General features: G+C 40.1%; 3 protein-coding genes across 7 annotated transcripts in view; 2 read left to right on the top strand and 1 right to left on the bottom strand.

Annotated features, from left to right (window-relative positions):
* The window catches only part of LOC112156608 (inactive dipeptidyl peptidase 10), a 122,633-nt gene extending 112,457 nt beyond the window's left edge, over positions 1 to 10,176 (top strand). Inside the window, exon 27 of the mRNA XM_024288844.2 lies at positions 9,913 to 10,176. Within this exon, the coding sequence (XP_024144612.1) occupies positions 9,913 to 9,942 (30 nt within the window). The 3' untranslated portion in view covers positions 9,943 to 10,176. The remainder of the gene's footprint in view (positions 1 to 9,912) is intronic.
* On the bottom strand, positions 7,311 to 12,216 carry LOC112156609 (nuclear receptor subfamily 4 group A member 2). Its single transcript, XM_024288850.2, has 6 exons — positions 11,224 to 12,216; positions 10,661 to 10,790; positions 10,443 to 10,594; positions 10,179 to 10,378; positions 9,937 to 10,115; positions 7,311 to 7,985 (listed from the first exon to the last, which is right to left on the bottom strand). The coding sequence occupies exons 1-6, from the start codon at positions 11,980 to 11,982 to the stop codon at positions 7,720 to 7,722; spliced, it is 1,686 nt and encodes a 561-aa protein (XP_024144618.1). The 5' UTR covers positions 11,983 to 12,216; the 3' UTR covers positions 7,311 to 7,719.
* Positions 12,217 to 13,548: 1,332 nt separating this feature from the next.
* Positions 13,549 to 22,327, top strand: part of gpd2 (glycerol-3-phosphate dehydrogenase 2 (mitochondrial)) — a 57,451-nt gene continuing 48,672 nt past the window's right edge. For 3 of the 5 annotated variants that reach the window (XR_002921012.2, XR_004949421.1, XM_024288884.2), the window contains exons 1-7: positions 13,551 to 14,011; positions 17,875 to 17,981; positions 18,589 to 18,597; positions 20,569 to 20,731; positions 21,795 to 21,919; positions 22,000 to 22,097; positions 22,176 to 22,269. Coding sequence is in view for 3 of the 5 variants with exons in the window: in XM_024288884.2 (XP_024144652.1) it covers positions 17,880 to 17,981; positions 18,589 to 18,597; positions 20,569 to 20,731; positions 21,795 to 21,919; positions 22,000 to 22,097; positions 22,176 to 22,269 (591 nt within the window). In the remaining 2 variants the exon portion in view is untranslated. Of the gene's footprint in view, positions 14,012 to 17,874; positions 17,982 to 18,588; positions 18,598 to 20,568; positions 20,732 to 21,794; positions 21,920 to 21,999; positions 22,098 to 22,175; positions 22,324 to 22,327 lie in introns of all 5 variants that reach the window. The other 2 variants (XM_036216145.1, XM_024288886.2) reach the window with 2 other exon arrangements.

Raw genomic sequence — 22,327 nt, 5'->3', positions numbered from 1 at the left:
CACTGTGCCCAAAATTAATTTTCACTGGGTACTAGGTAGGTGTGTGCAATTTGCAAATTTTTATCTTTTTTTTTTAATGGCACAAACAAAACTTTTGCAGTAGACTGTAAAAACTGAAATATTGGATCAATTAACAAAAGTTCTGTAATTTATGTTTGAAAATATTAGTTTTTGTTGAATTAACTTTTTAAGTTGAGTAAACCATCAAGTCAAACTTTTAATTTGATCCAAACTTGTAATCGTAGATTTTTTTCAGTTGATCCAGTTTTTCATTCTTTACAGTGCAAGAAAAAATAATTGCAAAAATAATCTGGTCAGGTTCTACTGCCAGACAGAAGATTTGAGGATGACCAAACCAGCTGCAGATGACCGTCCAGGTGTTTCTCCTCGTCTGTTGCTCAAAAGTACTGCAGAAACTTCAAACCAGAGAGCCCATAGCAGCTGTCCTGGCCTCCACCACATCGCTGTCAGCTGGGTCTAAACACCTGTACCAGACGTTTACCAAGACTTTACCTGATAACTCCTCCGTCAGTTTCCATCGGGCCGGGTCGGCGTTCAGGTCGTTGGGGATTCCGAGCGCGTGCTCCGTCCTTTTGTGTCGGATCTGTTTGCCCTGCCGGCTCAGAATGCTAATTTTCCCGTTGCAGCTCAGGGGCTCCTCGGAGGATTCGCCCGCAGAAATAATGAGGCGCTCTAATCCCTTTCACTTATTCTCGATTGTTTGAGTAACCCGGAGGATTAGAAACAGAGTCGCTAAGTGGAAGCAAAGTGGAATCGAATGATTGCTTTCCTGGAACAGTCGGGTTTAAACGGACACCTGATGGTTGGATTCTGTTTACATTTGCGCTTGGCTTTGGGGGCTTCTTGAAGAGGGATGTAGGTAAACTGAAGAAGGTTGACGGATTACAATCGTTTATGGATTAAAAAACCTGGAATGTCTCAAAAAGGTTAGACGTATTTAATAGTATAGCTACCGAGAAGAGCTTTAGGAGTTAGGAGCCTTTGATCTGCATAAGCACCAATTGACCCTTTTCCTCCATAAAAAGATTTACTGTAAAGCTAGTAGATATAAGAAAAGTTTGTGTTCTTGACCCCTGAGATCCACAACTGAGAACATACATACTACGTAAAGATTATGGTACTCATCAAGACAGAACGTTGGTAGAATAGGAATAGGATATTTACCCCTTACCTTCAATAAAATGTTTTTGCTTTTTTAAGCATCAATTTTTACACGACTACTTAAATCTGCTCTGATCTACAAAAGATGCCACAAGAGCTCTATATGGACTAAAACAAATTCAGTGTAAGGTGCACAAATACTCACATTGGAATCCATACAATACAGATCTGTAGCACCAACTACAGAGACCTCCTCGTTTGGGCCTTATTGAAATTTAGGAACAGCCACTGGAGGGCAGCAATGTCTACTTTTTGGTGTTTTGATGCCATTTCAAATGCATGATGGGCAAAAGGACTTGCTGGATCAAGTATGTCTCATCTCAGATCTCAAGATCTATCTGGACAAATCTTGATCCTACCCTACCAGTGGTGATTGGCCAAATCCTCACAGAGTAAAAACAAGAATAAAGTAGGAAATGAAACAGGAAGTAGTACCTGGATTGCTCTGGATCAGGGGTCCCCAAACTTTTTCTTGTGAGGGCAACATAACTTTATTCTCCACTCCACAAACTGACCCCGCCCCCACTGATGTGGGGGCGGGGTCAGTTTGTAGGATAACAGAAAAAGTGTTTTCTGTTAGCAGTTTTGTCTACGATTGATGCTAACAGTGTTTTCTGTTAGCGGTGTTGTCTGCTATTGATGCTAACAGTTTTTTCTGTTAGCCGTTTTGTCTGCGATTGATGCTAACAGTGTCTCTTGTTAGCAGTTCAGTCTGCTATTGATGCTAGCAGTTTTTTCTTTGCTAACAGAAAACACTTAGAAAAACACCATTTTGCTAGCAGTGTTGGCAAACAACCTCAAAGCCAGATTGGGGAAAAATAAAAATCATGCGCCCCTATTTTTGTTCAGGAACCGGCAAAATGTGGAGGTGGGCCAGATCTGGCATGTGGGCCATAGTTTGGGGCCCCCTGCCCCAGATAATTAGTTCTCTACAAACTTGAAGCACTAAGTCATGTCTTGATCCACTAATACCAATCTTATTCATCTAATAATACTAGGTACTTTTGGACATCAGTTTTAAAGATTGTCCAATGTAGATCATGAAACAAGTCTGCTCCCCGCCACGGCCACACCCACTTTAGCTCCAAGTTCAAATCATGATCCGCTCTAATTGTCTTACAATTAGAGAAACTGAAGAACCATAAATGTGAAACTTTGACTAGTCTAGAGCTTCTAGTGACTATAAAAGCAAAGGACAATTTTCACAAAGGTCTTGGAGTCCAGTGGGGAATTGATTTGTTTCAAGGATGGGTAACTCCAGACCTTGAGGTCCAAATTCATGTATGTTTTCCAACATAACCTGCTCTGGCATGTTTTAATTGGCTGGACACACCTGAACCAGGTAATCGGTCTCGAGTAGAACTTGGATATCTGGAAATCATGCGGCCCTCTGGGCCTGGAGTTGCCTGTCCCGGATCTAGGTTGATAGTTTTAGTAGCTATTGCCACAAAAACTAAGCACTATGTGTAGTCATTCTACACTCTCAAACTCTTCTATGGCCCAATAGCAGCGGCTATCCTAACATCTTGTGTTGCTTCTACCAGACCTTTCAAATGGACCATTTTCAAGACATGGATAACAAATCCCAGATTATCTCCTGGATCATTATTATTGTCTGTAATCCACGGACAAACTTAATGAGGTTCACTTTTAGGTATGATAATTGAAACATCTGAGATAATCTGTAATAATCTGAGGGGGATTACATGTTGAAAGTGACCAGGGGGAAGAGAGTAACCTGCCCATCAATCCGTCGGCGGCGCCCTTGATGTTGGCCGCCTCTGGCCCGACAGCGATAAGCGTTAAGCCGTATTGAAGCCAGACGGATGCAGAGATCAAAGCCTGCAGGAACAACCCCCCCCCAAACACTCCAGATCAAATGCTGGACGCCGCTGTGCAGTAACAGGCAGCCCGAGGCCTTCAGGGTTCTCCAAACGACCCGCTGTGGTGGTCCTGCGCTCCAACAACAACATGTGGAGACCTGGAGTGGGACAACCCCAACCCGCCTCCATGTGTCATCATGGCGTTTTTTAATCGATCAATTACTGGAAAACAGGTAAATAATTGGATTCAGTTTGCATTTGCAAAATTCAGATGTTTGAGTAAAAGCATGTGGTTCCCTCTGGCCCCACCTCAAACGATTGATTGACAGATTCTCCTGAGTTCCTTTCAGTGAACTTGGAACAAGCTCACTCATGGTTGGCGACAATAGTTCCTCTAAAATCGCGACTCAGGCTGACCCGATCATTGTTGATGGGTTTCAAAATGGTGGTTCATTGTCTAAAGTGGTCACTTTAGGAACTGCACCATAACATTTTTGGAAGCCAAATATTTGTTGCTTGAAGATGACGGTTTATAGAAAAAAAAAAGTAAAAATGTGTTATTTGATGGTTAAGTAATAATTCAAAAAACAAACAAAATATTTTTTTTACAACAAACACATTGCTAGCTTTAGTTCCCTCAAAGACAAACTTCTACACTTATTTGATTTTTTTGAATAACAAAATACAGGTGATGGTTTTATTTTAGAGACACTTGAAAATCTTGACCCTTAACATTGAAATAGGAGCTGTCTTCCTAGTGGTCAGCTGAAGAACTGCACCCAACTGTTGTCAAATCTGGAAACAAACATTTCTGGAAAATAGCAGTTCTTAAAAGAATAATTTATTTTAATAATTCTTTAGACAGTCCACTAATGTTGAGTTTTCATTGATAATTCAATCCGGTTTTTAGCTTTGGTTCCCTGAAATAACTAAAGTCCTCCAATGTTTAGATTCTTGAATAATAAGATAAGTGATGCCTTTAATTGAAAACCAGCAAATATATTTTTATTGTCTTTATTATATTTTATTGGACTGATTTACACAGATGTAAATATGGACACACTCCTTAGTGGTCACTTGAGGAATTGCACGTGGCTCCAGTCAAATTGATAAGTCGATTGTTTGTTGTGTGATATTAACAGTTCAATCAGGCAAAAAATGAATTTCAGAGTTATAGTTTGTTTTTTAACTGTTAAGTATTTTCTAAAATCCCTGTTTTTATTAATAGTAGATGCTAGTGCTAGCTTTGCTTCCACTTTAAAAGTACTGCATATTTTAAATTTTTGATTAAACCCTAATCCCCCATTTCTAACATCCCATTTTCTCCTTCTCTTTTTTGTTTTTTTGGTCCAACAAGAATTATATACAACTATAACAAATATAAATAGATTTTACAAAAGGGGTTTATGTAGATATACTCCTCGTGTGACAGAAGATTCATAACACAAGAGGCTTTTAGCTCGTGTCTGTTTGCTCAGCTGTCAGACGGAACAAAAGAAGGAAAAATTAAAATTACATTATTTAATCTGTGCCCATTGCTAGGTTAGTTCCTCAAAAATCGTAAAATCTTTATTTTTTTATATTAAACTAAATAAAATAATGGTGTTAATTGGTAATAGGACAGATATATTTTCTGTAATTTCAGTTCACTTCACATATATTTATTACTCCCCATGGAAAATTAGAACATATACATCATAAAATTGTTGCTGTTTTATTATATTTAGTTGAGTTTTCTTATAAAATGACTTTGATGCATCTGTCAATCATTTCCACAGTGAATTAGATCACTCTGAAATTCCATCATCGATTGATTTCTGTCGGCCTGCCACTCCACTGCTGATCGGAATATTGATGCTATCACAGACTCTCCTCGGGATAATTATCCACTATTTCCTTAAAAATCCATACATTTGCTTCTTCCTGTTCCAGCTGCAGCTCTGGCATCTGATCGGTCGGGTTTATTTGAGTCCAGGATGATGTTTTAAGGATTCTCTTGTTCCAACAAAGCCGTAATTGAAGTTTTACGATGAAGGGTTTAATTATATTCCCGGTGGCATGCTTCCAAAGGAAAAAAGATCTCAGTAGGACACGCTGAGGTTTTATTTCCCCTGTTTGGCTCGTCTTGTTGCTGCCGCTGAAAATGACATCTTTAATGCCACGCCTGACCACAGGGCTGCAGAAATGTCAGCCCGCCGGCGGCCATAAAAATCCGTCCACACGCTTCAGAAAGCCGCGCGTAAAATCCGACGGCAGGTTTTCCCTCCAAGATGACGGTGACCTTTAACCCCCTCCATGCACGTGCACGCACATGTTGGAGAATGTGAGCAAAAAGGAAAATACATGAAGAACGAAACATGATTTAAAAAAATAAACACAAAAAGATAGGATAATTTCAAAATAAAAGCATGTAAGCTCCTGACAACAACTAAAAAAACATGTAAATATATATATATATATATATATATATATATATATATAATATTTTGATATAAAAAATATTTAATAAAAATTAAAATTTTGGAAAATAAAAATGTTTTTATTATAATATAGTAGATTTGATCATTTTATGTTTGCGTACAAGAAACTATTCTTTACTTCCTCCTTTTGTCTAGTATAGAAAACTATATATAAAATAATAACATTTAAATTCTTAAATAAATCTGAAGAAGCTCAAGAACAATAACTTTATTGAGTTTTAATTTTTTTTAATGAAACCAAGAACAGATCACTGTCGAAACACAAAACTACGGCTTGAACTGCATATAGATATTAGAACAAATGTAAACATGAACAAACACTTGTTTTTGTATCAAAAATGTTTTCCAACACACACTGAGAGACGTGTAAAAGACCTGCAAAAACATTTAGGGTTTCTCACAGTGCTGAACTTTGAGGAGGACACTGAAATTCATGAGGTCAGACCAGGATCAGCCAAGGAAAAAACAGACTGGAGAATAGAAATTAAAAATATGAAATGTTTTAAACTTAAAATTACGCATTTTAAATTTAATTTGCAGTTTCAATTCAGTATTTTTGTTTTGTGGTTTACGCTAATTTAGCATGGAGGTGGTGGTCTTTAAACTTACTGGCTACCAAGATTTGGTTGACAAATGGCTATAAGGGTTATGGTGATGTCATTTCTGCTCCAAAACAGCTAGCACTTTTAGCCACATTAGCATAGTTAGCGTAGTAAGCATCTTTAGCCATTTGTTTTTCTGAGACGGCTGATGATACTGAAGTCAATGCTAGCACTTTTAGCCACATTAGCATAGTTAGCATTTTAACTATTTGTTTTCTGAGAGTTGATGATACTTAATGCAACGCTAGGACTCTTAGCCACATTAGTATGGCTAACATACTAAACATCCTTAGCAATTTGTTTTTGTGAGACAGTTGATGATGCTTCATACAATGCTAGCGCTTTTAGCCACATTAGCATAGCTAACATAGCATATCTAGCTGTTATTTTCTGAGACAGTTAATGCTGATTGCAATGCTAGCATTTTTAGCTACATTAGCATACCTTGCGTTGTCAGCATCTTCAATAATGCGTTTTTCTGAGAGAGTTGATGCTGAATGCAATGTTACTACTTTTAGCCACATTAGCGAAGCTAACATAGTTAGCATCTTTATCCATTTGTTTTTCTGAGACAGTTGATGATCTAGAATGGAATGCTAGAACTTTTAGCTACAATAGCATAGATAACACATCTAGAATCTTTAGCTTTTTGATTTTCTGAGACAATTGATGGTGAATGCAATGATAGCATTTTAAGCCACATTACCAAGCTAGCGTAGTCTTCAGTGTGGTATCTTCAGCTGTTTTTTGAGACAGTTGATCTAGAATGGAATGCTAGAACTTTTAGCTACAATAGCATAGCTAACACAGCTAGAATCTTTAGCTTTTTGTTTTTCTGAGACAGTTGATGATACTGAAGGCAATTCTAGCACTTTTAGCCACATTAGCATTTTTAGCTAATTGTTTTTCTGAGACAGTTGAGGCTGAATGCAATGCTAGCACTTTTAGCCACATTAGCATAAGTAACATAATCAGCATCCTAAGCAATTTGTTTTTCTGAGAAAGTTGATCCTGAATTCAATGCTAGAACTTTTAGCCACATTTGAATGTTAGACTTTGGGGCCAACAGGCGCCACCTACTATTGTTGAAGCATCTGGTCAGTTTATAACTTGAATAGCTTGAACTACATAAAAAAATCATGAGGAAAAAAATGTGAACTTTTAAACACACATTTAGTAGATGGTTTTCACAATGAACTGCAGCTACCCGATGCTAGCGTATGTCCGCCACCTACTGTTGGAAGAGGCTTGGTGCAAGATATTTAAGTGGTGCAAATCTCGTGAGATTTTTAGCTTTTAATTTCGCTCCTCTATCCAGATATATGAAAGACTTGGTCAAATAGAATTCCATCCAGAAACAAACGGCAGTTATTTCAATATTTCCCTCAAGTTTCTAGTTTTAAACTGTTGTCATATTTCAATTTTTTCAATTTACAGTCTGTTTTTTCATTCACTCCAAGCTGGTTTGACCTGATAAATTCTGCAATGAAAGATGTTTGTTTACAATGAAAAAGAAAAAAATAAATAGTCCTTGTTAACTTTCATAACACTGAAGAATAAACATCGTCGATTTCTTTGTTGCTATGGGTTCAAAACTCACATTTGATCCCAAGAACCTCTAGAAAAGTGTCTTTAAAAGGGCAGCGTGTCCAGGAATAACTTATCTATGACTGGCGGAGGCGGCACCAGGTCCTCCAGCTTGAGGTAGAAGATCCTCTGCAGGCCTTGGACGCACAGCGTGCGGAGTTCTGGAAGCTTCTCCAGCAGCCGCGACAGGTGGCTGGACCAGCGGCTCGAGCCCACGCGCTCCACGTCCGCCGGCCCGCCCTCCTTCAAGCACCTGATGACGTTGTTTTGCAGCTCCTCCACGTGCCTCGGCTCCTTCAGCCCGTGCCGCTCTGCGCGGGAACAAAATTTCAAAATAAAGGTATGTGTGTTTTGTCTGGCAACACCCACAGTCTTTACAGTGAAGGTTCACTCTAAAAATTATTTTTTTTTAATGTTTTCACTAGTGGTAGATAAATGTTAGCTTAAAATCTGTCCTCTGATTACACTTGATAATTAAATACTTTTATTTTGACATGTCAAAATGGCACCGAATCTTATTTTATATATATATTATACATAAAATGTTTACTAGACTATATTTTCACTTCAAAAACATATAAAGTTTGTCTTCTTATTCAAAAATTACAACTTAACTAAAGATTTCCCACAATTTATCTTGTTACGCTTAAATATATTAAGCTAGCTTTCAATTTGAACTCTTAGCTAAATCTTTGCGTTAGCATATCTTTAAAAAAGCTAAATTAGGAATGATTTATTTAATCTATTAATAAAATTACTGGCTATTGATCTATTTTAAAAGTCCACTTACTTCTAATTCCCAATTCTTTGGACAACCTTTAGCTAGTTTTAAATTTACTTTATGCTAGTTTTTAAAAACTATTTGTAGTCTGTAAAAATCAACTTATTCTTTAAAGTATTTTCTCTTTAAACCGCATAGTCTACACTTTGTTAAATATTAGCTTACTTCCGGTCCATTTTGTCTGAAACTGTTCAATTAGCATGTTTATCAAATTAGCATAATTTAACCTTTAGCTATTTCTCCTTTTTTCAATTTTATAATATAATCAACTATTTAGGTCTAAAACAAGTTAAATGTTGAAACAATTATTTATTTCTATATCAATTTAACTTACAGTTTATGTAGTATCAATTGGCTATACTTGAATTTGTTTATCTTCATTAAGCTAACATGTTATGTTTCACTTTGTTAGCTACATTTAGCTAACATGCTAACATGTAAGATTTGTATACAACTTTTTTTTAGAGACATTTAATATAAATTTGCTTTCGTTTTCAAACTCTTTCTAATCTTGTACAATATCAAAAAGCTTTTTCAAAATCAAAAAGCTAAAATCAAGCTAACACTTGACATTTCACTTTGTTTGCTACATTTAGCCAACATGCTAACAAGTAAGATTTGTGAACGTGCTTCATTTTTTTAAAGAGAAATTTGAGATTAATTAGCTTTTGCTTTTAAACACTTAATATTTTACAAAATCAAAAAATGTTTGTTTTTTTAATGATTTGTTTACATTTACATTTCTGTAAACAAATATTGGCCCTGCGACGGACTGGCGACCTGTCCAGGGTGTACCCCGCCTTCGCCCATCAGCAGCCGGGTTAGGCTCCGGCACCCCCGCAACCCCGAAAGGGAAGAAGCGGTCAAGAAGATGGATGGATGGATAAACAAATATTTTGGACATTAGTAAAGTTTAAACACAAATATCCAACAAAAATTAGGATAACTCACTTAAATTAATTTGATGTTCATGTTCAAAACAGGTTAACATTGAAAGGATCATTTCCACCATTTTATTAATTAGTTCAAATCAAACTTTATTTGTAACGCTATTTTTACAACAGTAACGTAAAGAGGTTTACTGGCTAAAATCAATTTAAAATGATGTTTTAAACACATAATTCTCTCCTAACAAAAAGAAACATTAAAGGACAAACTAACAAAAATATAAATGGAAACTATTTTTTTTTTCATTTGTGCATTTTACAATGAATAAACCAATTTTTACAAAATACAAAACAAAAGACTGTTAAACAAAAAACTAAAACAATCATTTTAAAGCCTTTGTATATGTGTTTGTTCCTCTTAGTGAGTCACTTCAAATCAAATTTTGTTTGGAAAACTGCAGATTAATATTGATATATATACATTTATTGGTTAATTTAGAATTATTCCACAATTTATTGAGATTATACTTGAAATATTCCCTGAATAGTTTTAAAATGTGACGTTTTTAGGGTTGTGATGATGTTTCTGCTCACCGGTGACCAGAGCGAGGGTGCATATGCAGGAGAAGGTGGACACGTCCAGGTTCATCCTCTGCAGGTTAGCAGAGAACTCCACGATGCTGTCGATCCACTCACCGAAACCCCGCAGGCACTGCAGCCGGTGCCACACCGAGCCGTCGCAGAACACCAGCTTCCCTTCCTCCGGGTTGGACCTGGACAAAAGCATCTTTGACATTTTTTGGAGCAGATGTTTGAGCTCGAGGACGAGACGGTACCTGTACGCCAGTCGTAAGACGAAAAGCTCCAGGAAGGCGGAGTAGAAGAGCAGGTCCTGGTCGTGCTTTGGGAGGGAGGAGAAGCCCGGGATCCTGTGCGCCCAGCCGCGGATGACCTCCATGGACCGGGTCAGGAGGTCGTAGAACTGCCAGACGTGTTGAGCGTCGTCCCGCAGAGGACTCCCGGGATTCTCCTGGAACTGAAGCCAAAAGCATCCCATCAGCCACTGGGAGCTGGAGCTTCAGGAGCTGTCAAACGCTTACTTTGGAGTAGTCGAGGCGGGACGGGTTGGACTCCACGTGCGCCCTGACGAGGGCGCTGAGCAGGGCGCCGCCGCGTAGAGAGGAGTCCGGAGGAGCTTTGGGTTTGGACGGCAGACGACCTCTTCGTCCTTTCAGGCTGTCCGTCCTCACCACTGCACACAAAGCCCATTTAGAAAAAACAAACGAGCTTTGACATTTACCAAAATAAAAGCTTGTACCTTCTTTGACCATCCCGACCGCCAGGCACTTCTGGAAGCGGCAGTACTGACACCTGTTCCTCCTGCGCTTGTCGACGGGGCAGCTCTTCGTCGCCAAACACACATATTTGGCGTTTTTTTGAACGGTGCGCTACAGACAGAAATGAAAACATGAGAAAAAATGTCTCCACTCAGAATCAGTTGTATTTTTAATGAAACTGAGACTCCTAGAAGTCTAGAGTCTAAAAATGAATTTTATTTTTGGTCATTTGGAGTCCTGAGGAGCCTCAAATCGTCCTTTTCAAAATGATCCGCAGCACTCCTGCTCCTGTGGGGGCCACGGCGGCGGACAGGGCAGTCTGGGTAAACACGGGGGTCGTGGTCCTTCATAATTTGGAGACGTTTTGGATTCCAGACACGTCCGCGTGGCCACTTTGATACAGAATCAGGAGCTCTAAACGTGCTGCTGGAGTGGAATGACCAAAGTGGGGGCCCCCAGGGGCCACTTATATAAAAATCGATTATTTGGAATGGGAATTGTCCATTACACCAACTCTTTATTGGTGAAACTTTTCCCAACAAACCTTGAAGAAGCCCTTGCAGCCCTCGCAGGTGCGCACGCCGTAGTGCTGGCACGCGGCGTTGTCCCCGCACACCGCGCACAGCCCCTCTGCGCCCAGCGCCCCCCTGCTGGCGCCGGAGCACGCCTGGTACTCCATGAAGCGGTGCGCCAGCTGCAGCGGGTGCGCGAAGCCCGGCGGCTGCAGCGCAGACGCGCCGCCGTCCAACTGCAGCTGCGGCTGCGCGTCCAGCTGCGCGTCGAACTTCACCTGGCACGACAGGCTCGGGCTTCCGTGGGGCGCGTGCTTGAGGGAAAACAGGGAGAACCTGGAGAGCGCGCTCTTCCGGTGCAGGTAGTCCTGCCGGAAGCTGTACAGGGAGCCCGGTTCGTCCCAGATGTGTCCCGGCGGGGTCTGCAGGTGCGAGGTGGAGGCGTGCGGGGAGGGGGGCCGGTAGAAGTAGATGGAGCCGGGGGAGGACACCAGCTCCTCCGGCTGGAAGCGCGGGCAGCTGTGCGCCTCCTCCACTTTTACGCACGGCGGCTCCGCCTGCAGCGGCACCTGGAAGAGGCAGGGGGGCTTCACGTCGTAGCCGGGGGCGTAGGAGTCCGCCGGGGGCCCGAAGGCGGGTCCGGACGCGGCGGCGGACACCTCGTGGTTGGTCAGGTCCATGCTGAACTTGACGAACTCCGGCGTGAGGAAGTCGCAGCTGCGCTCCGCGCCCTGGGACGCGGGGCTCGCGCCCTGCGGAGAGGAGCCACACTGGGTCTGGACGCAGGGCATGCTCACTGCACACGCGGAACTCGCTCCTCTCCTGCTCCTCTGAAGGAGCGCATCCGTTTGGAGCCCCTGGAAAAACGCGTAAAAACGGCGCGGAGGCGCACAGTTTGGAGCGGAATTCTCCTTCAGGAAAGTTGGAGCCACACAAACAAGTGTGTTCAACCTTTATTGATACATCCAGAGAGGAAACATGACAAATAGCTCCATGCGTGAGGCTGCGGGTCTGCTCTCCTCCCGCGCGCCCGGCTCGCAGACTGACCGTCACTGACGCCACAATGTGCTTTTGTTTACGCGGGGCGCGCTCCTGTGCCAAAGCCCCATTACGCACGAGCCGCAGAAGGGGGGCGCGCGAGCGTCTCTGCGAGAGGGAGGAAGGGAGGCGGGCGGACGCAGAAAGGGGTCCGTGGCATTTGGGACGTGTGTCACGCATTCTCGCGGATGACGTCACCGTTTTAGACGAGGGGGGGCAAAGATGTCAATTATGCAACTTTTGAAAACTTTGGATGTTTTATTTTGGTGTTTTGATTGTATTTTTAAAGACTAATAATATATTTCAAGTGGGTCTTAGAGTTTCCAGAAACTTTAATTCACCAAAATATTATTTTTTTACTTAATGTTATGCCTTAAAACTAAATACATCTGCATGTTTTCTCATTTTTGTTTTATAAATGCTTAATATGCTTTTTTGTTTTTACTCTCCACTAAAGAAAAATAATAGTTTTCGAGCTGATATTTATTTCTAGCACCTTAATTCCCCAAACTTTCAAATCTTTGCTTAAAAATAATTTATAAAACAAATAAAATTAACATATTTTTCATGATTTGTTACATAAATAGTTCAAATGCTTTTTTGTTTTAAAGAAAAACAAAAGTTTTCAAGTAGATTATTGTTTTTTTTTTTTTAAATACAAAATTTCACTGAATTTTGGCTTAAAACTTATTCAAAACTAACAAAATTAACACAGTTTTAAAGTAGAATTTCTAGCACCTTTAATTTACCAAACTATTGTTTTTACATAACTTTTGTTTTGAAACAAAATTAATATTTTCTCATGGTTTGATTAATAAATAGTTTAATTGTTTTTCTACTCAAGAAAGTTATTCAAGTTTTTGTACTTCCAGCACCATTAATCCACAAAACATACAATTTTATTCGTTTTTGCTTCAAAATGAATGTAAAACTTATAATATTGACACTTTTCCACGTGTTTTTGGTTCATACATAGTTTAATGACGTCCAATAAAGAAAAACAAAAGTTTTAAAATAATAACCACATTCCAGCACCTTTTATTTACCAACAAATGATCATCCTTTCATAAATGAGTGCTTTAAAACTCATGAAATTAACTTTTTATGGCATGGTTTGATTAATAGTTTAAATTATTTCGAATAAAAGTTAATTTTTTTTCAGGTAAATATTAATATTATCGGCACTTTAATTCACCTAACCGATTTAAAGCAAATAAATTAGCATTTTGTTATGGTTTGTTTCCTAAATAGTTTCAATTATTTTCTATTAGCGATAAATACTCATTTTAAAATAGAATGTTTTGTTTCTAGCACCTTTAATTAGCAAAACTGTTTATTTGTTCCTTAATTTGAACTTTTACAGAAGTATTATTATATTTACAGCTCATAATTCCCAAAACTGATGGTTCTGCGTAAAATGTTGCATGACATTTAATTTTAAAACATTCTCATTTGTTGGTAATAAATGGTTCAAATGATTTTATTGTCACATTTTAAGTGGCGGAACTCTCGACTTCATGGTGGAGGAGGAAGGAGAACGAGCTGCGCATTCTTTTCCTCACTTCAAGCCAGCAGCTAAGCCCCGCCTCTCCTCGAATCCCATTGGGCAGTCTCAGTCGAATGCGGGGCTGTGATTGGCTCTCAGTGACGTCGCTCCCGGCTCGCGCTGCGCTTCCTGGTTCGGGATTGTCACACAGGCGACGGTCGGGGATCCAAAAGCCGAGTGTCCGCCTCGTCCTGCCCCCCGGAGAGAGTCCTTCCAGCCCGAAAACGACCCGTCCAGTAAGTGAGAATGTTTGTAATCGCTCCCGCCGCGGAAGTGTCCGTTTTATGGACGGAGAGGCCAGAAGCGGCGGGCTGTGGCTTTGCTAGTTCTCCTGGGGGCGTCAAAGAGGGACCGGAAAATTGTCAAAATAAAGCTAATGTCTCCGTTTATTAACAGCGTTTGATGACCAAACTGTCACTAGAAGGCAGGCCTTTATTTTTAAGGCTGTTTCCGGTTGTCCAACCCGCCGCTCGCCCTCGTCTGGAGCTTCTGCTTAGAGGTGTAATCCACGGCAGACCCACTTCTGGCGCGCGGGCATCACGCGCGTGAGTCCAGCTGAGGCTGCTGTCGCTAATTAATGCTGAAGAAACCTTTATTGTGAAAGGGCTGCTGTCCCCCCCCCACGTGTTTGAAGATGCCGAACCCACGTTGTTTTCCTGCTGAGTCACGTTTGGTGTCATGAAGGAAAGATGGAGTTTAATGACCACTTTAGCTCTTTACTCCTTTAAAACTGTGAAACTAATATTTACACGGGTTCAGTTATTCATTTAAGAGGGAGGAGGTTAATAAATTAACATTTAAGGAACTATCCTACATCGTGACACGTTTATTTAACATTTAGAACATTTTTTTTTACATTTTTGTCTTGTAAAGTTCAAAGGGGGCAAATGTTTTTTTTTGCAATGTATCTAAACTTTAAAAAGTTTTATGTAAACTCTTCAGATGGGGTAAATATTTTTACTATTTCTTTTCTAAGTTGTCCAAATGGGGAAAATATATTTTACACTTCCCAAAAGGGCTATTATTTTTTCTGATATGGCTTTTGTAAACTCTCCAAAAATGGGCAAATATATTTGTTTTTGCAATATGTTTTGTAAAATGTTTTCATTCTACAAAATTTAAATAAAAAGAATTCTTGTAAGAAATCTAAACCTTAAAACTTAAAAAAACCCTGCAATAATTAGTTAGTTACAGCTTGTGTCTTATTAGCTTTACTTCCATACTGTGTGTAGTCTGTTTGCTTTCACACTGTAGTAAACATACCAGGATTCACTTGCAAGTGAACTGAGATTTGATTTCAGGCGTTCCAGAGTTCAACAGATCTGCTGTAGGGGCGACATGTAAATGTTTTCCGTTTACTGTACATGAGACTGAGTGACCCCTCCCCCCTGGCGTTCCCAAACAGGAAGTAAACCACTCACTCGCTCCAATTTTAAGTGAATGAAGATGAAACCGGACTGATTTTATTTTAACTGTTTTGGGGGAAAAAAATCTCTTTGAAAAGTGTGTTTTTAGACACCAGTGCAGCTTTATTAACCACAATCAAAGTCAAATAACCACATTTACGCCAAAAGAGACGAGCTGTGAGATGATGTCACACAGATCAGAAGTTCCAGTAAACGGGTCACAAAGATGCAGGATCTGTGATTAACCGTAAGTCTTTGTCGTAATCCAAAGCATGACCGACCGACCACACAGAATCAATTCAATAATCTCACAATAATCCAGACGTGCTGCAACAAACTTCTTTTATTCTGAAAACAAGAGCTGGGATTTGAGCTTCTACATAAAACAACCAAATCGTAGTCTTTTGGTTTAGACACTCGTCAAATGAAACCAGGAATATTCACACGCTCAACGGAATTTCCAAATCTATTTCAGTTTAAGTCGATTCAAGAGTTAATTTAATCTCTCACTCCTCAGTCTGAGTGATGATTTCCCACCTCTTTCCTTTTTTTATCCAATCATTAATGAAGTGAAATGTTTGCTGACATTTGGAGCCATCTGCCGCCTCCTTTTTAATAAAATGCATCGGTCCGACGCGGTGCGGGTCGCTCCCCGGACTCCTGGATTCCAGCTGCAGCGTGGCCGCTATGCTAATACCGTGTTGACCCGGGCGGATGGAGCCATGTGGTGCCGTGGAGATCTGGAGTCTCTCTCCGCTCATGACTGTTTCACTGGATCATGTTAAAATAACAAAATAACGCAGGAACTCGTGTGAAGGTTGGAAGTCGTTTTGTGTTGTTACTCATTAATGGAGTACAGCACATTTACATTTAAAACATGTTAATCGATGAGCGAACTATTCTGTGGTTAGATTTCTCTGGAACATCTGAAAGTGGGAAGGAAAAATCCTCCTCTGTGGATCGCACATTTTTGTCAAGTTTGAGCACGCTCAGTTCATGGAAGCATCACTTTACTGTCTCCAGGAACGAGTAAACGAAGCAGTGAAAACTTTAGAAGTGCATCTACAGTCAAAGCTTTAGAAGTATTCAATCACATTTGAGTGGATACAACACTTTCTTTCATTTTTCAGTATTTTTGTCAAGTGAAAAAAGGTGTTAATTCTGAATCTGAAAATAATATCAATACAAAAACCGCCATATTTTTTGGGCAACAAGTTACACTGGTGTATAAATCACCAAACAACCAAACAGCCAAACAATACCAAAAAATTCATTTATACTCCAAAAATGTGTTAATATTTGATTAGTGTAAAACAGAAAAGTGTTTGACTAATACGATAAGATATTAATACATTTAGCATAGGAATACTAAATTAAAGTTAAATGCTAAACTAGCTAAATTAATAGGATAAACTGAACATCAAAGATGACAATGCAAAATGAAAAAAAATGAATTGCGTGTTAAAAGCAAAAATGGGATTTATTAATGTCAAAAGTGACTCGTGTTCTTTAAAACAGATGTTAATTTAATGATTAAAATTATCTGCTAAATAAAAGTAATATAATAAATGACTTCACATGAGCTAAATGCTCCAGGGTAAGAAAATATGAGTTGAACAGTGTTGAAAAACAAATTAAAAAGATTTATAGCAGAAAAATAGCTAAATTAAAGATGATTAAACAACTGAAGAGACTTTAAAGTACAAACGAATCCTGAAATAAAACGGGATAAAAAGACCTGAAGTCAAGTGGGATGTAGAAAGATTTAGAAAAATGCTAAAGTGGAGAATACTGCTGAAAAAAATGGAAAACTTAAAAAAGAGATGCCGGAGAGAGCTGGAAAAAGCTAAAGAACAGAAAGATGCTCAAAGAGTTGAAATAAACTCCTAAAGCACATACATTTGCTTTCAAATAAATGAAAAAAAAGAAACTTAAACACAGAAAAGTGCTTAAAGACCAAAAACAAATATAGCTTAGGAAAACAAGATGTTAAGAGCTGAAAAAACTAGCTTAAGTGCAAAAAAGATGCCAAAAGCTCTGCAAAAATGGTGACGGCACAGAAAGATACTACAATAGCTGGAAAAATAGCTAAAGAGCAGAAACATTTTTAAAGAGCTGAAAAAATAGATGAACCACAGAAAGATGCTAAGAGCTGAAAAGTGTCTTAAGATTAGAGATGTTAAGAGTTGGGGGGGGGGGGGGAGCTTAAGTAAAAAAACGATGCCAGGAGAGCTGAAAAATTGTGACGGCAAAGAAAAATGCTGAAATGGATACAAAAAAGAAAAAAAAGCTTGAGAACAGAAATATGTGAAAAGAGCTGAAAAGTGCTAAAAGGTGCTAAAAGAGTTCAAATGGCTTTGATTGTGTCTGATTTTGCAATCATTCAGATCCTTTAAAATTCTGTCAAACTAATTTAGTAAAGTTTGAGCAAAGCTTCTATGAAAATAAATAAATAAAATACAACATTTTTAAATTGAGTTGTAGTTTTACAGCAGAACTGTTAAAGTTGAACAGCTGAATCAGATCTAAGATTTTTAGATTATTTTAAAAGTTTTTACCCCTTCTTTCATTTGTCCTCATGTCAGACTTTTACCGTCTTGGCCCCTCCACTTTGGCCCCTCCCACTCATGCATCTGTCAAACCCAGGCGTCTGCTGCGTCTTCTCTCCTTACTTAATCTTCTCTGGACCACAGGGCCGATGGCGTTCAGGAAGGCCCTGAGACGGACCGCCATCATGGGCGGCGGCGCGGTGGCCGCAGCCTTCGGCGTGTCTCAGCTGATCGAGTACAGGAGGGCGCAGGTAAGGTCCAAATGTGCCGATTGTTGCGTTGAACTTTTTTCCTGAAGGACGTCGTGCTGAAGTTTCCGTCTGCAGATGGGCGTGGCTTTGGCGCCGTCAGGGCAAGAACTTCACATCTGAATCTTCCTGTGTGGAAGTTTGTTTCAAAGGCTTCAGTGCTGTTTGACCTTTCATCATGAAGGGTTGTGGGGGAAGACGGCTGAAGTCTCATGGGAAAACTGCGACCACTTTTATCCCCTTCCCTTATAGATCGTCAGGCTCCTCCCACTTTGGTCTCAATTCTATCAAGTGACGTCAGAATAAGAATATTTCATCTCAGATTTACGACTTTCTTTTATTCTCGTGAACCTCAAAGATGCCAAATTTAGATGAACCGTAGCTGTAAAGAGTGGCGGTAACCTGACCCGTACTGAGCGTGCTCAATCTCACTCTCCATCACCGACGTGTCCACAAACACAAATGTCCCTCCATGAGGCGACAACAGCTGCCCTGACCTACCGGCGGCTTATTTTAGACACACTTTACAGACTGCTCAGTCTAACGTCAACTTTTGGTTTGTGTCCTGGTGTTCCGCCCGCCGCCGCCGCCACCCTCCTTTGACCGGAAGCCCGGATTGGTAAGCAAAGCAGTCCGTCCGTCCTGATGAGACGATTCTTCTCTCAATAGTCTGTAATCACGCATGCCACTAATCCAAGCCACCGGCTGATGAGATGAATGTCCGTCTTGTGTTCCTCTGAGGCCGCATGGAGAAGTTTTCGAGAGCCTTAACTTGATTGATTATGTGGGGGGGGCAATCTGGGTCTTTCTGTGTGTCGGCGTTTGTCTGCGAGCATCATCGAAAACAGACAATGATTGTCTCATGTCCTCGTTTGCGGGCCTTAAATCACAGAACGCCCGCTTTTATTTGCAAGTCAAATGGCGCGCCGGCTTCAAAGCAGCTTGATGCAATCATTTAGCTCAGGCCGCTAAATAGAGAGCTGAATAAATATTTCATTAGACGTGAAATTCCTCCTCGTGTCAGAGGGGAGCTGGCTTTTTTTATTTTTTCTTCTTTGTACTGTAGTTGTGATTATTTCAACCATTATTGTGTTAATCAGTGATGTTCAGAGGGAAACGTGTGTTTCTTCTGGGGTCTTTTTAACCCTCACCACTAACTTTTCTGCCTCACTAATCAGATTTATTTCTTATTATTCTGTTTGTCCGACTGACACTTGCTTTCTCAAGGTGATGCCAGACATTATAAGCACTCCAGTTTCCACCAAAATCAAGTTATTATTGCATTGATTTGACTGATTGACTCTGAAAAAAACCAAAGCAGACTTCAGACTTTCCTGCATTTGTTTTGTCAGTTTTCGTTTTTTTCTGCTTTTATTTTGATAACATTTGACAAAAACCTTTAAGGTTGTGGCATTATCTGGTTTCAAGTTATGTTTTAAAAATATTTCCATTGGTAATTAAAAAAAAAAAATTACCACATCAACCCAACCTTGATAGTAACACATAAGAAAAATACACAGTTCCTCAATGCTACACATAGTAGTGCTAGCCACGTTAGCGTGTTCACGTACCTGTAACTCACAATTCAGTTTGCAAGAAGTAAGCAAAAAACAGACTGATACCACAAAAAATGATAAAACCTAATTCCCAACCTTGTTAGTAACAAGTAATTTTACAATATTTTACAGTAACACCCCATAAAAAACATTGACAGAAGAACGCTGTGTAGCTCTAAAAAATCAACCAGCATCAGCAAGTTAAACCAAAATTAATCTGTTTATAAGGCGGTCCAGTTTATCGTTTTTTTTTTTTGTTTTGTTTTTTTTTCAAGGCTTTAATGGTGTTGAAAAAAAAGCAATCAAAACAAGTAAAATCAGACTTTTTTTACAAAACACTTTTTATACATAGGTAAAACTAAGTCTTTTACATAATAAAACATTGGTTTAACCTAAAAAACTCCTGCAAAACATTTAAATGTTGTGATAGATCTGAACCCAGCGGAGATCAGAGTAGATGTTAAACAAGCTAAAGAGCTCAGGGAGTAAGTTATAGGAGGGTGTCATCGGCGTATAGATGGATATGGGATCCGTTTGTACTGTTATATACATTAATGTTAAATAAAGTTGGGCCTCAAATGGATCCTTGGGGAACTCCAATGGATCATGGGAAGGTATTGGATAGAAAGCTCCTAAATGGCTAAGGCACACAAAGATGCTAAAATAGTTGAAAATATCCATAGCACAAACATAAAGCCAAAGTTTGCAAAAGACGCTAAAGCTGAAAAGTTGACAAACTTTCCAGACCTCTGATTGGTCGTATGTAAAAATCTGTTTCTGCGTCATCATTCATAAATGTAGGATAATGCATTACAAGCCAGCAGCTCTCAGCAAATCCATAATGGATGAAAGTGATTGCAAGTCATTATGCATTAACTCACAGTTCATCTCATGATTATCATGAAACCGCAGCAGTGCTTATAATGTGTGCAGCACAAACCTCCAAAAAACACCCCCACCTTTCTTTACAATGAAACAACAACAGTAAGAGTCAGACTTCAGAGTCAAAATGACTGTAACTGCTACTCATCCAGGCCCACGTGGCGGCAGAGGCGGACCTGAAGGTCCCGTACCCCAACGAGCTTCCCTCTCGGGCGGCCCAGCTGGCGGCGCTGAGAGACACCGAGGAGTTTGACGTGCTGGTTGTTGGGGGAGGGGCCACCGGGGCAGGATGTGCTCTGGACGCTGTCACACGCAGTGAGTACCGTACCTTGTAGATTTTAGACAAGCTATTAACCCTTTACATCCGGAGATATAGCCACTGACAGCTAAATACATAACGGCCTTTGAACTACTGTAACTCTTGGATTGTTTATGCGATCAATCAGAGGATTCACGTTGATTTCATGAAGACTTTACTTCACTACTGTAAAGTCTTGCAATTCGGCTAAAAAATTTGGTTCTTTGTGACGGAATTGGCTAGTTTATGCTGATTGCATAAACAAGTCACTACTATAAAGTGTCGCACAATTCTGGCAAATTTGCTAAATCTTGCCAAAAGGACCTGGTAGCAGACAACAACATGGCCCCAAGATGGCGCCATAACATCATTAGCAGGAAGTCCTCGGTCAAAGTTCACAGTCTTCCCCTAGAAAAAACCAGAACCGCGTTAGTTTAAGGGTTACGGTTAGGAATTTTCTAGTATAGATGCGCAAATTTCCCTTCCGACTAATGAGTTTAATGTTGTGTTTGGGAACCATCTTGTCTGCTACCAGGTCCCCCTCAATCTTGCTCCAGACTTTTTCTTTCACAGCTCTATTCTGATGAATCAAAGACAAACCGTAATTATTAATTTCTCCTTCTTGATCAATTTTCAAATGGTTGACACTTCCGTGGCTTAAAAATGACCCTACCCATATGTCACTACCAAGTCCCTGATTGGTCAAAGCACAACTGGTTTACCTTTTAATGCACGCTCAATTTATTTGGAGAGCTCAAAAAAAAAAAAACTTAAAAACTTGTGTAGTGAGAGTTTTGACCATGGTAGCCCAGAAAGTACACATTCACACGTTTACATAGTGTTGTATTGAAAATGGTTGCTTGGACGTGTGTTGCAGAGGCTGGTAGCTTTAATGGGTTAAAGCTACCCTTTAAAGAGTTAAAGCTACCGTTTTAAAGAGTAGCTTTAACCTTTTACAGCTACCGCCCTCTGTAGCTAGTTGAATTTGGCCGTAGTGTTTAATCAAAACAAAAAAACAAATTGTATAGTAGCTTTAAGCTTTTGTAATGACTTGTGACATTTCCCTGCATCGTCCTCCAGACCTTAAGACCGCTCTAGTAGAGAGGAGCGACTTCTCCTCGGGCACGAGCAGCCGGAGCACCAAACTCATCCACGGTGGAGTGCGGTATCTCCAGAAGGCCATCATGAGACTAGACTACGAACAGGTTCTCCTGCGTTCCCGCCTCTTCTGGTGTCGTTGTTTCTTATCGTTTTGTTCTCATTGGTCCGTCTTTCGTTCAATCAGTACATGATGGTGAAAGAAGCTCTGCACGAGCGAGCCAACCTGCTGGAGATCGCCCCTCACCTGTCAGCCCCGTTACCCATAATGCTCCCTGTTTACAAGTAAGAGTTGTAAAGAAACGACAGAAGTAGAAGAAAAATAGTAAAAAGAATCTGATTTGAGTGTCTGTGGATGCAAAGGTGGTGGCAGCTGCCCTACTATTGGGCGGGTATCAAGATGTACGACCTGGTGGCTGGGATCCAGTGCCTGAAGAGCAGCTACGTCCTCAGCAAGACCAAAGCCTTGGAGCTGTTCCCTATGCTGAAGAAGGACAAGCTGGTGGGAGCCATCG

This window comes from Oryzias melastigma, linkage group LG2 (assembly GCF_002922805.2).
Source record: "Oryzias melastigma strain HK-1 linkage group LG2, ASM292280v2, whole genome shotgun sequence".
NCBI lineage: Eukaryota > Metazoa > Chordata > Actinopteri > Beloniformes > Adrianichthyidae > Oryzias > Oryzias melastigma.
Note: the sequence above shows the minus strand (reverse complement) of the source record. Positions and strands in the feature narration are given on the sequence as shown.

What these genes read in the sequence shown, in the direction of transcription:
- LOC112156609 (XM_024288850.2), bottom strand. Translation starts at nt 11,982, where the DNA reads ATGCCCTGCGTCCAGACCCAGTGTGGCTCCTCTCCGCAGGGCGCGAGC. An exon ending in GCTGCAAGGGCTTCTTCAAG is followed by an intron (nt 10,791 to 11,223) that starts GTTTGTTGGGAA and finishes TTCTGTCTGTAG; the next exon opens with CGCACCGTTCAAAAAAACGC. An exon ending in GGTCGGGATGGTCAAAGAAG is followed by an intron (nt 10,595 to 10,660) that starts GTACAAGCTTTT and finishes CTTTGTGTGCAG; the next exon opens with TGGTGAGGACGGACAGCCTG.